This window comes from Myotis myotis, unplaced genomic scaffold (assembly GCF_014108235.1).
Source record: "Myotis myotis isolate mMyoMyo1 unplaced genomic scaffold, mMyoMyo1.p scaffold_m19_p_3, whole genome shotgun sequence".
NCBI classification, from domain to species: domain Eukaryota; kingdom Metazoa; phylum Chordata; class Mammalia; order Chiroptera; family Vespertilionidae; genus Myotis; species Myotis myotis.
In genome coordinates, this window is record NW_023416335.1 from 197,884,207 (window position 1) to 197,898,438 (window position 14,232).

Genomic DNA, 14,232 nt, shown 5'->3' on the forward strand with positions numbered 1-14,232 from the left:
TGCTGAGTCAAAGAATTCCCAAGTTATAAAAGAATCTCCTAAGGGATATTGCAGCAGTATGGTGAAACACCATGAGAGTACTAAAAGAAATGCTGAAAATGGAGTAAAAGAAAATCAAACTATTAGGTGGGAACAACGGCCTGAGCAGGCGGCATAGAAAAATCAAATTAAAAAGGTGCTGGATCAGTGACGCAACCACTCAACACCTGTCAAACTTTAACCTTAGGCAGATGACACGTTTCAATCTATATATATGGTCAGTGTGCATCATAGCGACCGGGACACCAGAACGACTGGTCGCTATGATGCACACTGACCACCAGGGGGCAGGCGCTCAACACAGGAGCTGCCTCCTGGTGGTCAGTGCGCTCCCAGAGCCAACCTCCTGTGGCCGGCCAACCTCCCCTGTTTCAGCCAACCTCCTGTGGTCCCTTCCCCCCTCCAGCAGGCCCTGGCCGGCAGCCGGCAACTGGCAGGAAGGTGAGGCCAGCCGGAGGAGGGTCAGGGGAGGAAGGCTCTGGCCAGCCCTAATTGCCAGCCAGGCCTAGGGACCCCACCTGTGCACGAATTTCATGCACCAGGCCTCTAGTGTTTTAATAATTACCTTCTCACAGACTGCAACAAATCCCTTCTGATTCTAGAATGGCGATATTACAACATTCAGTGGACCAAGCATCCATCCCCTCTTCACCTAAAGTTTTCAAATTAATCTCCTGAAAGTAATTTTTGCAAGAATCAATCTGTTTTTATGTGAACATTAATGTGAAATAAACAGGCACCTGCTTGCTTTCAGATACTTCTATATAATGCAGTTAATAGCCAAAATAAATAAATAAATAAATAATCCACCCTTAAAATTCTGTATTGCATAAACCAAAGGATAACCACACAAAAAACATTGTTGCCATACTAAAACACGTAGTGTAAATTAGTTCACAAATAAAAGGGATCTTCATAGATAACTGAAAGGTATCCAAATTAGCATGTTCAAACTCCTGATCTTCTTCCATAAGCCTGTGTCCTCCAACTTAGTGAACGTGAGCACCTCCACCTTGTCAGCTGCTTATGTCAAAAACTCCTGAGTCATCCATGACTGCTCTCTTTCTTTCTCAATCACATATTATGTCAACAAAATCCTGTAGTTCTACCTTCAAAATACATCTAAAACCTGATATCTCAACAACTTCACTGCATCCACCAGGTCCAAGCCAGTGTCTTTCTCATCTGGAGAGCTAACACCTAACTGAGCTCCCATCTGCCCTTGCCCTCCCATTACTTATTTTCCACTTGGGTGCAGAGCGGTCCTTGGTTCCAAGCTTTCCAGTGGATTCCAATCTCACTCAGTTAAAAGCCAACTCATTACAAGGCCCCACAAGACCTGGACTTTGATTTCATCTTCCTCTCCTCACTCCACGTCACCTGTCACCTGTATTCCTGGCCTAGATATATATCAAAATAACAAGCAAGCTTCCACTTCTGGATCTTTGCATTTGCTTCCACCTCTTTCAGATCTCTTCTCAAATATCACCTTTTTCAATTAAGGCTTCTAGAATCAACAGATTTAAAACTGCAAACCCCATCCCTACCTCCACGCACTTCTTATCCCTTTCCTGCCCCACCCCCAACCCCAGCACATACCACAAACTGATAAAATGTACTTCACTTATTTATTATCGGCATCCTCTGATTAAAATGTAAACTCCATTGCCCTGGCCAGTGTGGATCAGTTGGTTGGAGTGTCCTTGACCTGTGCACCTGAAGGGTCATAGGTTTGAGTCCCAATCAGGGCACATACCCAAGTTTTGGGCTCAATCCCTGCCTGGTAGGGGTAAGTACAGGAGACAACCTATTGATGTTTCTTTATCTCGTTATCTCTCTCTCTCTCTCTCTCTCTCTCTCTCTCTCTCTCTCTCTCTCTCTCATCAATAAAAAAAAACATATTTTTTAAAAAACAAAAAGAATACTGTCAATTTAAGTAACTAAAAGTTACCTTAAAAATCCCCAAATTTATTTTTAAAAAATCTAAAATTAAAATTTAAAAAAAATCCCCAAATTTAGCCCTAGCTGGTTTGGCTCAGGGGATAGAGAGCATCCGCTTGCAGACTAAAGGGTCCTGGGTTTGACTCCGATCAAGGGCACATGCCTAGGATACACGCTCAATCACCAATAGGGGGCGTGCAGGAGGCAGTTGATGGGTGATTCTTATCATTGAAGTTTCTATATTTCCCTCTCTCTTCCTCTCTGAAATCAATAAAAATATAGTAAAAAAAAAAAAAAAATCCCCAAATTTAGCCCTGACCAGTGTGGTTCAATTGGTTGGGCATCGTCCTATGCACTGAAAGGTTGCTGGTTCAATTCCCAGTCAGGGCACATGCCTCAGGGTTGATTCCCTGGTAGCGGGGAGGCAGCCAGTGGATATCTGGCTCTCACATTGGTGTTTCTCTCTCCCTCTACCTTCCTCTCTCTCACAAAAACTTTTAAAAATAATCCCTAAATTTATAAAGGTACATTTATTAATCTTAAAAGGAAACATTAACTCAAGTTTTCCCAGTTGCCTAATCCAAGTAAAACAAATCTCATTAATTTCAATGGCAGTATATTCTATAAATAGGTTACATTCAGTTATGCTTATTATGCCCGAATGAGAATTACTGAAGTTTTCCAAGAACTGAGACCATATCTTACCCATCTTTGTATCTCTAATACCAAGTACTCAAGACCTAATATACATAAACTTTCAAAAATTATTGAGCTTTGCCATAAAAGTGGAAGATGTAAATAATTAGCCTATCAATAATTATATAAAATTATCATTCAAGAAAATAATTTGACAGTCTAAATAATCTGTTGTATTTTCTTCTAAGAATGTCCAGAGGAACGATTATAGATTTAACAGTATTCATCTCCAATTACATGCACCTTAACTTCTTCAGCAATTAATTTCCACAGCCTTATCTGAAACCATGTACTAAATTAGGCCCATTCCACCTCTAAAATCTTGAACTTTAATATAACCCTTTCAGACAAAACCTCCAAATCTTCCAGTTCTTTTATTTGTTTTTCTCAACTGCTCTTCCACCTAGATAAAATCTCCAACCCTTGGACGGTTCTTTCCTTTTCTCAACATGCTATCAGCTGCTGCCCTCCACCTTCCTTCCTTTCTTATGCAACCTAAACCAGCCCATCAATACATTGTGAGGCAATCTAAAATCTATTACTTTGCCAGTCAGTCACAATATTCTGCCAAATGCTCAACCCTTCCTAATTTCTTTAACATATATTCCAAATACTCAGCAATCTTGTCAGGCCACCCTCCCTTTCTACTTGTTCCTTTCCCTTAGTTTAGGAAACATGTCTTGTAGAGATGTCAGGTAGTTTCTCCTACCTCGATGCTTGGAGCTAGCCTGGATCCAGTCCCTTTCCAAATCTGGTTCTCTAACTTTCCCATAAATTCTGTGAGATACTGACATCCTTCCAATACATTTCTATTCTATTTAAATTAACCAGAGATCCTCTGCAGATTCTTTATTTCCACCCAGACAACTGCTCCTGAACCCTGGACTTCAGAAACCAAACTGATAACCAGGCATCTTTAGTGATCATGTCCTTCTTTTGTCTGGAATTCCTTATTAAGTCACCTCCTGGGATGAAGTTAAATTTGAGGCCCTTTGTCATGGAATTTAGTGCAGTGCCTATTAAAGACAACAAGCCTGACTCAAAATACTAGTTCTTCCCATGACCATATCTTTACTGTACCTATAAGTCTTTGCCATTGCTAACTGACCAATGGATAAATAGAGCTGGGCCATACAGATTCTCTCTCCCAGGAATCTGAAACTTGACAGGAAAGATCACAGATTGGGAGTTGTGAGAGATGGGATAGCACCCCAAAGCAGTGGTTCTCAATCAAGAGCCTTTTTGCCCCCAGGGGACATTTAGCAATGTGTGGAGACATTTTTCATTGTCAAGACTGTGGGGGTGGCTATGGGCATCTAGTGGGTGGATATTAGATATATTGCTCAACATTCTACAATGTTCAGAGCAGCCCTTCACAATAAATAATTATCTTGTCCAAAATGCCAACAGTGCTGAAGTCCAAGATCTCTTTCATGAGGTTCCAGGAGCTGGCTAGTTCTTGACCTTCCCCTTATTCCGTGACCTACCTCAACAGCTTTTGGTTACATTTAACTTTTTACCTAAGTTAAACAGAGCAAGGTTTTGTTGTTTACAGACAAAATAACTTTCACTAGCACAGTAACTCTAGTTCAATCACCTGACATACATGTGTACAATTTAAACCAGTTTCTCAACCTTAAAACTATTAACATTTGGACCAAATACTTTATTGTGAGGGGATGTGCTGTGCATTGTAGGATGTTTAACAGCAAACCTGGCCTTTAACCCATAGACTTTAGTACCCTTAGCCACCCCCGCTTCCCAATGCCCCAGTTGTGACATTTAGAAATGTCTCCAGACATTGCCAAATTTCCCCAGAGAGGCAAAATCACCTCTGGTTGAGAACCATACAAAGGCTCCATCAGGTGCAGTGTATGTCTGTCCTGCCAACTCCCACTCACGAGTAAACCGTGTGCCCATTACAGTGTGCCTGGAGCCAGAGGGGAAAGGGAAGCATTTGTATCTGAATCATCCCTACCCCTTTTTAGGTCTTGGCTTAAATATACCCCATCTTCCAGCTTCTCTCCCCCTACCTCTTGCCTTTGCTCAAGCACTCACTTACATACACAGGAAAAGATAATGAGGCCTTGAGCTGAAAGGTAGCTCCTGCTCTTATTTCCTTTCTGATACTTGTTATAACTTTCTTTAGAACTTTCCATTCCCTTGTGAAAAAGGACACCCCTAGGAAAGCTTCCAAAGCATATTTTGTGCCAATTACAGTCTGAAAGATCGGAGTAATTTCTCCTTCAAAGACTTCCTGTTTCACTTCTCTTAATACTTAAGAACTCCAACCCCCACCTCACCACATACAAATGGCTCTCTCTCTCTCTCTCTCTCTCTCTCTCTCTCTCTCTCTCTCTCTCTCTCTCTCTCTCCCCCACCTTCTCTCCCAGCCCAGGATCTGTCAGTTTCAGATCAGTTCCAAGTATACAAACATGCTTAGGACAGAAATAAACACTTAGGCAAGGAACAAGTGTATAGATTTAAACATCTCAAACAGTTCAGCATTTACTCAGAGCCAGTTTCTCGTGTGCCTCTATTAAGGTAAGACTGGTTTTGAGCTTATAATTTCACCATACTTCAATCTCAAGGCTCAGAGTAAGCATCATCTTTCTCCTGTTGGTTCCCAGATCGCCTTCTTCCTTATTGGAAGACACCCTATATATGAAGAGTCACTTTCCTAGTCCTTCCTTCCTAGGACATCATAAACATCACATTTATTCAATGATTCAATTACCTGTTGCTTCCTAAAAACCAAGGTAAAGTACCATAACATTGGTGGCATAGAGTTTTGCCTCAGTTAAAAAAAAAAAAAAAAAAGGCAATGTGAGGGAGAGTCAGTTGATTGGTTGATTGGTGCCATTCATCCATTCATTCAAAAAATAGTTGTTGCCCTGGCCAGTGTGGCTCAATTGGCTGGAGCATCCTGGGATGCATGGAAGGATGGTGGCTTTGTTTCTGGGTCAGGTCACATACCTGGGTTCCCCCAGCTGGGGTACCTACAGGAGGCAACCGATTGATATTTCTCTCTCTCTCTCTCTCTCTCTCTCTCTCTCTCTCTCTCTCTCTCTCCCTCCCTCCCTCCCTCCCTCCCTCCCTCCCTTCCTCTCTCTTAAATAAATAAAAAGCATATCCTTGGTGAGGATTTTTAAAAAATAGTTGTTGAGTGTACATTACACAGACTCAAAACAAAAATCCCTGCCGTCATGGAGTTTGCATTCAAGTGCAGAAGACAGGCAAACAGCAAAGATATAGCATGACAGATAAGGATGAATGCTATAAAAAAGTGTGGTCAGTCTAAGGCCTCCTTGGAGAAGGTGCCATGGTGGCATGCACGGGCCACATGAAATGTCTATTATTGGAAGGCAATGTGTTTTAAGCATTTGCTGTTAAACTGTATTGAACTGTATGCCAGATAATCACATCAATATAGTGACATCTTCATTGCCAGATAATTTGTAAAATTAAGCTTGACCCAGGTAATTTCAAAGTTCATCACTACTTAAATAACTTATTTATCATCTTATTTTATCTATTGTCATCCTTTAGATTTATAAATAACATCATAACGATGACAGCAGTACCAGTAAGATTATCCAAGAATGCCGAAACCGGTTTGGCTCAGTGGATAGAGCGTCGGCCTGCGGACTGAAAGGTCCCAGGTTCGATTCCGGTCAAGGGCATGTACCTGGGTTGCGGGCATATCCCCAGTGGGAGATGTGCAGGAGGCAGCTGATCGATGTTTCTCTCTCATCGATGTTTCTAACTCTCTATCTCTCTCCCTTCCTCTCTGTAAAAAATCAATAAAATATATTTAAAAAAATTATCCAAGAATATAAATTTGCTATTCTTCAGTCACCTACATCGTTTTGAAATATGAAATTAAAACTCACGTATTTCAAAAACTCATCTCTGAGAAAAATAAAAATCCTCACTATTATTTACAACACAGATATCAGAGATCATACAAATAATGAATATGTGGGTGTTGTCTGTTTTGTGAAGTAAGCCATTACCTTGGCTATTAATTTTTTAAGAGCCCTTCTCAACTGTTCTGCAAGAGAATGAAACTCTTAAGGCACTCCCTGATTGAGTGAACTTTCCTCCCTTGCATCTAGAATGGAGCTGCGTACTAACACCCTTGGGAGGGTGAGAAAAGAGAACTGAAATCATTTTTCTGTAGCTCTGAATATTCTTGTGGATGGAAGTATAAGAGAGGCTGAAGGACATCTGATAAGTCAGACATTACCTAACTAATCAATGAAAGTTAAAACCTTCTTCCAAAATAAGTTGTTCATATGGGCCATACGTACAATTTCAAAAGAAACTTTTTAATTAGTGGTAATATTGAGAAATGTATATTCATAAACGCCACTATAATTTGTTACTTTAAAAAAAACATCTTATTTAATGTGACATGGAAAATATTTGCTGAATCACAGAAATACCGTTGTGCCCCTACATATAACCTGTGGTATACCACGATTTGTAGAATCAAGTCGTCGTACCCACGCCTTTCCCTACAATGAGCTCAAAGTAATCACTAAGTTACAGACAAATAACGGAGAAAAGGATCCTAACCAAGCGCTTCGGGTTCGCGGTTAACACCTTGGACGCCAGATCCCACGTTCAGCCTCCGTCTGGAGACAAATATGGAGAAGCCAGGAGCAACAAACAAACTTGCCAGCGTGACTGAGTCATGTTTCCGACTAAACCCGCTTATGAAATGGAAAGAACGACAAGTCTTGGGGTTCTGGCCACAGATGCTGACACTCCGTGACATTTATGGGTCTCGGGTTTTTAAAAAGCAAAAAAACTCTTTTGTAAGAACGACGTGGGGCTAAACGCCTCCAGAAAGAGCTTGTCGTCAAAGCTGGGAACCCTGGCTGTTTCCCTACAGCAAATCCGAACTGTGCAAACGGGCACACCCGCTACGGCCTCGGAGCGGAACAATAACAAGGTTAACGTTTCCCGGAGAAGACGAGCCTCGGCCCTGAGAGTCCGGGCTGCGCCAGGCGCCCGCGGTTAACGGACCCGCTCTGCTCCGAGGGGACGCGAGCCCGAGCCCGAGCCCGGGTTCAGGCCACCGCGGACCCCGCACCTGGGTGACGCGGGCATCTCCCCTCTCCGCCGGGACCGCCAAGAGGTGTCCCCGGACGCCCCCGGACGCTGTGCCGGGGCCACCCCACCGCCGCCTCCGCCTCCGCCGGCCGCCCTCCGCGCTCCTCCACGAGTCGGCCGGCTCTCCCCCGTCTGGGGTCTCACTCGGGAAGCCGCCCCGGGCGCCGCGGGCGGCGGGAGATGCGGGGCCCGACGGGAGCGGGGCGTCCCAGGGTCGCCTCCGCACGGCGGCCAGTCCCCGGCGTCCCCGAGGGCGCAGGCTGCCCCGGCAGGGCGGGGGCGCACCGGCCCCCTGCCCGCGGCTCCCACTGACCTGGAGAGGTGCTTCAGAATCTGTTTCTTGATGAGCCCAGCCATGGTGCCGAGGCGGGAGGCGCCGCGCTCTCCTCTCGGTTCCTCGCTGCCCCCTCTCTTCGGGGCCGTCTCTCCTCTTTGTCCGGGTTAACCCGGCAGAAGGAGAGGCGCCTGAGTGCTCGCGCCCGGGAGAGACCCAAGGCCCTGGCCGAGGCCGCCGCCGCCGCCGCTGCCGCCGAGGACCGGGAGCATCTCGCTCAGGCCGCCGCAGCCACCGCCGGCGCCATCTTGGCTGCAGCATCACCTAAGAGACCTGGGGGAGGGCGGGGGCGAGCCCGGCTCGGGGCGGGGCGAGCGGATGGGGGCGGGGTCTGGGGAGATGGGGCGGGGCCACAGCGGAGAGGGGCGGGGCAACTCAGGTTCCAGGCTGGTGCGGAAGGTATGCTGCCTTGCCACCCTTATTCTTAACCCAGCGGCCCTGCTGCTATTGGGTGCTTTGACTCCCAATCCAAAACCTTCTCCTCCTCTGTTCTTGTTCTTGACTCCATCACTGAGTCTCCTGCCACATCCTACTTCTCTTTTTCATTTCCTAAGAATTTGTTCCACAAACTTCTCAGGTTATTTTGCTCTGTTTAACCTACTCAGCTTTATATATATACACATATACATATATATGTGTATATATATATATATATTTTAATATATTCCCATTGATTTCAGAGAGGAAGGGAGGGGGAAAGAGAGAAACATCAATGAATGTCTTCTATTGGGGATCAAGCCCCCAACCCAGCCATGTGTCCTTGACCAGAATCAAACCTGAGACCCTTCAGTCCACAGGCTGACGCTCTATCCACTGAGCCAAACCAGCTAGGGCTCTTTATATTCTTGCCTCAGTTTCTTTTCCTTTGCTAAGCTAGTCTGCTTTCCTGGCTAAGTGCTGTAATGTTTCATCTGGTGATTTCCAATCCTAAGGGAAGTAGAAGTTGACAACATGCTCTAATGGAGTCCAGGACCTGGGAATGAAAAGGCCTAAATTCAAGTTCTGGCTCTAGTATTTTTTTTTTTTTAAATATATTTTATTGATTTTTTACAGAGAGGAAGGGAGAGAGATAGAGAGTTAGAAACATCGATGGGAGAGAAACATCGATCAGCCGCCTCCTGCACATCTCCCACTGGGGATGTGCCCGCAACCCAGGTACATGCCCTTGACCGGAATCGAACCTGGGACCCTTCAGTCCGCAGGCCAACGCTCTATCCACTGAGCCAAACCGGTTTCGGCCTGGCTCTAGTATTTTCTAGCTGAGTTAACCTGAAGAAATTAGCATTCTTATTTTTAGCCTCAGTTCAATCATCTATAAAATGAGTTAATAATATCAGCCTTACCTCATTAGGGTGTTGTATCCAAAGAAATAAAGATGTAAAGTCTCATTTGAAAATTTCTGTAAAAAGGAAGGAAATTGTTGAAATACCAGGGAGAACTGTTACAGCTCTGCACCTCTACTCCACCCAACCCCAAACCAACATTTTTCAGATGTGAAAATGACCACCCAGTGATGTCTAAAAGAGGAAAAGAAATTGCACTACCTCTGAGGGATATATCAGGAAGACATGGGGGGGAAGAGGGTGTAGTTTACACATAGGCCAACACCTGTTCCTTTCTGAAGAAGTGAAAGGAGGTATATATGGGTTGACTACTTAATTAACATTTATCATGTACTATAAACCAGGCATTATTCAGATAACTAGGGATCTCTAAATAAAAACAAATGTTCCTGCAATCAAAGAGTTAACAGCCTTGTGTAGAAGGTCAATTACTAGTGCTAAGACCTCGAGCTCTATCATTAGACTAGTTCAAATGCTGGCTCAGCCACATTGTAGCTGTGTAAACTTGGACAAGTTATTTATAGCTCTCAGCCTCAGTTACCACATATGACTACTGGAGTAATGATATCTAACTCAGAATTTTGTGAGGATTAAATGAGATTATGCATATAAAGTGAGTGTCTCAGAGAGCCCAGTGAACGTCCACCCTGCCCCCTCCTGCTCCCTGCAGATCCAGATTTGGGGGCCTGGCACCTTGGGTGCCCCCTCAATCCAGACCATGGAGGAAGAAGATTGTGGCCTGCAAGTGCAGACCATTGGCAGGCAAGCAGTTCCATAACTCCAAGATCAAGCTCCCACTGCCCTACCAGTCCTTAGTCCGTAGCACAAACGACCCCTCACTACCAAGAGATCCAACATCTTCTTTCAAATGCAAGGCCTCCCTGTCCCCTGGCCTGCCCAAATAAACTACTTGGGGGAAAAATGAAAATACAAAATTAGGTGATATTAAAAAAAAATTAAGTGATATTAATAAATGCTATTATCATTAGCATAATTGAGAACAGAAACAAAGTACTATGAGAACACAGAAGAGGGAGGGATTCATTTCTATCTGGTTAAGTCAGAGACAGATTTACAATGAATGGAGATATTATTTAAAAGATGAGCATGTAGCTTAATGTGTTGAAAGAACTGGTTCTGAGAGCAGAGTTGCATTTTAAACCTAGTCCTGTAGGTTTTTAGGTATGTGACCATAGGAAAAGAACCTCTGAGCTTCATGGTGCTATTTATCTTCATGAGGATTAACCAAGCTGATGAAAGTAAAATACTTAGAGAATCCCAGCTACAATAGAATGGTAGCTGTTGTTATTAATTCACGAAGCTGGGAAAGATGTTTCACACAAGGGAAACACAATTATGAAAAAAGACAAGTGTCACAGTTCATGGCTTCTAAATGGCAAGTGGCCTAATGCTTTGGCAAGAACAAAATATAGATTTCTTTTCAAAGTAATCAGTATCAACAAACCCCGCAGGTTAATAATAGTAGTTAAAGTATCTTGTTATTGAGAAAATACATGGTAATAATTTTAATTTTACTCTCCTTGGATTGAGAGAACACTTAATGTCACAAAACCATCATAAATTCAGTGTTTTAAATTAATTTACATTTTTTGTTGACATTTAATTATCAAATCTTCAAAAACTTAAAATCATGACTGTCATACAAATATATAATGTATCAAAGATTTATTAACTCATATTGATAACCCGAATGGTGAGCCGAGGTGTTTTCCCGGGGTCGTGTCTCCCAACACCGAAGAATGAGCTCCGTGGGTCAGAAGATTTAAGCAAAAGTGTGGAAAATTTATTACAAGCAGATTCAGACTCCCGCAGAGGAGAGGGACCCAATAGTGAGCTGCCCCTTAAAGCCTTGTAGTCCAGGGGTATATATTTGATACAAGCCTGCTCTATGTCTACCTGTGTCATCACTTGATTGATTCCTTCAGTTGTTTTTGCCAAGCAGTGGACCTGGACTTTCCCTGTTCTATGTGTTCTTTCTCTGTTCCTGTGCTGAACGTTTTCTATTTCTGTGTGTTCGTACATCTTGTTACTACAGGCCCTCCCTTGTTTTTCCATGCCTCCGGCTTTGAGTCCAGGAACATTTATTATTTCTGCTTGGTTGGTTCCAATGGTTAGGCTGGCTCAAACTACCATGTCTGCCCCTGCCTATGTTCCGCCTGCCTTTGTTTCCTACTGGACCCTTCCCTTATCTGCCTGTGTTTCAAGTTAACCCTCTCAATATTAATGTAAGAACCAACAAGACAGGGTACAAAGCTATTCACTAAGCCCTTGCTGGGTAGCTCAGTTGGTTAGAGCATTGTCCTGGTACCCCAAGGTTGTGGGTGTCCTGGTATACCAATCCCTAATCAGGGCACATACAAGAATCAACCAATGAATGAACCAATAAGTATAACAACAAAGTGATGTTTCTCTCTCTATGTCTCACTCCCTCTCTCTAAAATCAATACATTAAAAAATTTTTTAACTCATTATTATAACAAATAAATATGTTGCACATGTTCATTACATATTTATAGGAGAGACTTGTTTTTAATTGTTTTAAAATTATACATTTGAAGTATGGTAGCAATCATCTCAGGTAGAAACTATAGTTTAACTCTGCTGTTTGGTTTCTGTACTTATTTGTTTGCTAAAATAATAGAAAAGTTATTTTGATTTTCTGAATTATATAAATTATCCCATTCGATTAAATACCCTATTGATTGTAATGTGAATATCCCAGGGGTTGTGGTCATACTGGTCTTAGAAAGCGCATTTTCCTTTACCTGGGAAGGACAGCACAATTATCCCAAGGTCAGAGGACTCCAGTTAATGTGTCCCTGTTGACTCAGTGTTCCGGAGACCCAAAACTATAATTTAGATATCATGCTGCTTTGCTTCTGTAAACTGCTTTTTGCAAATCAGGTTCCTCATTCCAGACCCTGGGATGTAATCAATACCTTTGTGATCTTTGACTATATAAATCTAGTATTGCGGCCATCTTATCACTATGAGATTTGGGAGAGCCAAAATGCCCCCTCAAAGTCCCAGATTGCAATAAATGTGACTCTTTAATTCGACTTCTTGAGGTGTCCTTCTGTGATTCGCGGGGTACATTACAACACATTGCCAAAATATATATTTGTGCTAAAACTTGGGATGAGAGAGTGAATAGTGTGAAGGTGGATAGGTCAGAGCTTTTACTGAACAGTCTGTGCTGAAGCTGGCTTATACCAGCTCATGAGAACCAACTGTGTGCATTTCTTCCTGACTCTGTGTTTGGTGTTTGATGACTTCAGGATAGCTTGTAAATATCCATTGTGATGGTGTTTGTTCAGCACACAGTGATAAACACTGCAAATCAGGATTTCATTTTCTGAAGATCTGGTTGTTCAACATTTACTAGCATACACACTGTAAGATGGGTTGAAGGATGATGAGATTGCAAATGCATGCACATTATTACATAGGCAATGTCAAGCCATGGAAGACTTCTACAGAGATTGAATTTGGGGAAGAGGATTGGATTTCTGTTTTAGAAAACACTTGCTGATAACTATGCTGGCAGTACAGAGGATAGAACATGATGATAAGAGAATGGAGGGGGGAAGAGCATTGAAGATGCAGAGGCATTATTTCAGGTGAGAGATAAGGCAATATTAGTAGAGATGAAAGAAGGCCAAGAACAGATTCCAGAGATTAAAACAAAGATTGGAGTTGAAAATAGTTGAAATTTCTAACTTGGAGCACACCAATCTATATATATAAAAGGCTAATATGCAAAGTGTCCCCTCAGGAATTCGACCAGAAGACTGGGAGTTTGATCACTCCCTATGATGTGCACTGACCACCAGGGGGCGGCGTGGAACGAAAGAAGGCCTCAATCAGCCCTGATTCACAGCCAGGCCTGGGGACCCTACCCATGCACAAATTTTGTGCACTGGGTCTCTAGTAATTGAGATAAAGTAATGTAGGTGGGATAGGCATTTTGGAGATAAGATTCCATTTTGGTTTTGTTGCCTTTAAGATTATTTTAAGGATATGTAGGTAGAAACATTCAGGTTACAGTTGGGGGTGAAACTCAGCTTTCGGATAACATTCAGATTACAGTTGGGGTGAAATTCAGCTTTCAGATTTATCAGTCTTTATTGCTGAAGCCAAAAACAAAAATGATCCTGATCAAGGAGCATGCAAAGGAAAGCAAAAAGAGTAGCTTAAATGTGAAAGGGCTTATAATCAAGAGAGACTGGAGTAAAAGAATATATTTTAAAAGGTAAGAGATAAATAGGAATGATGGCTGCTATATGAGGTAAGATTTTTATTTATTTATTTATTTATTTTTATGAGGTAAGATTTATAAAATATTCTTTACATGGATGTAGTAAGGAATCTTATCAATTTAATATCAGAGAAAATAGAAGGACTAAAATTTGACATAATTAATTTTGTACATACAATGATTTTTTTTTAATACAAAGGGATATAGACATCCATGGAAAGAGTCCTGGACTTCATGGAGTATGCCATCTATGCAAGCTAACAGAGACTGATCATAAGCTAAAAGGAAGAAAGAGAACAATAATAATAATAATAATGTTGTTAGAGGAAAAAAGAATATTGGGGATTAATTATGGTATTGGGAAATATTACACTGTTAACCATGATTGCCTTGTTCTGGTTAAAGAAAGGACATTCTAACCTGGGAGTTGTATGCCCCCAGGACCCGGGAGTCAACCTTGGACAGTCAACCTTGGAATG

The 14,232-nt window shown here is 42.5% G+C and overlaps 1 protein-coding gene across 9 annotated transcripts in view; it reads right to left on the reverse strand.

The window, feature by feature from the left end:
- The window catches only part of UHRF1BP1L (UHRF1 binding protein 1 like), an 84,407-nt gene extending 76,013 nt beyond the window's left edge, over window positions 1-8,394 (reverse strand). For 5 of the 9 annotated variants that reach the window (XM_036297320.1, XM_036297319.1, XM_036297312.1 and 2 more), the window contains exon 1: window positions 8,111-8,393. In XM_036297320.1, the coding sequence (XP_036153213.1) occupies window positions 8,111-8,154 (44 nt within the window). In that variant the 5' untranslated portion in view covers window positions 8,155-8,393. Of the gene's footprint in view, window positions 1-604; window positions 696-8,110 lie in introns of those variants that run through there. The other 4 variants (XM_036297318.1, XM_036297321.1, XM_036297322.1 and 1 more) reach the window with 2 other exon arrangements.
- Window positions 8,395-14,232: the final 5,838 nt, after the last annotated feature.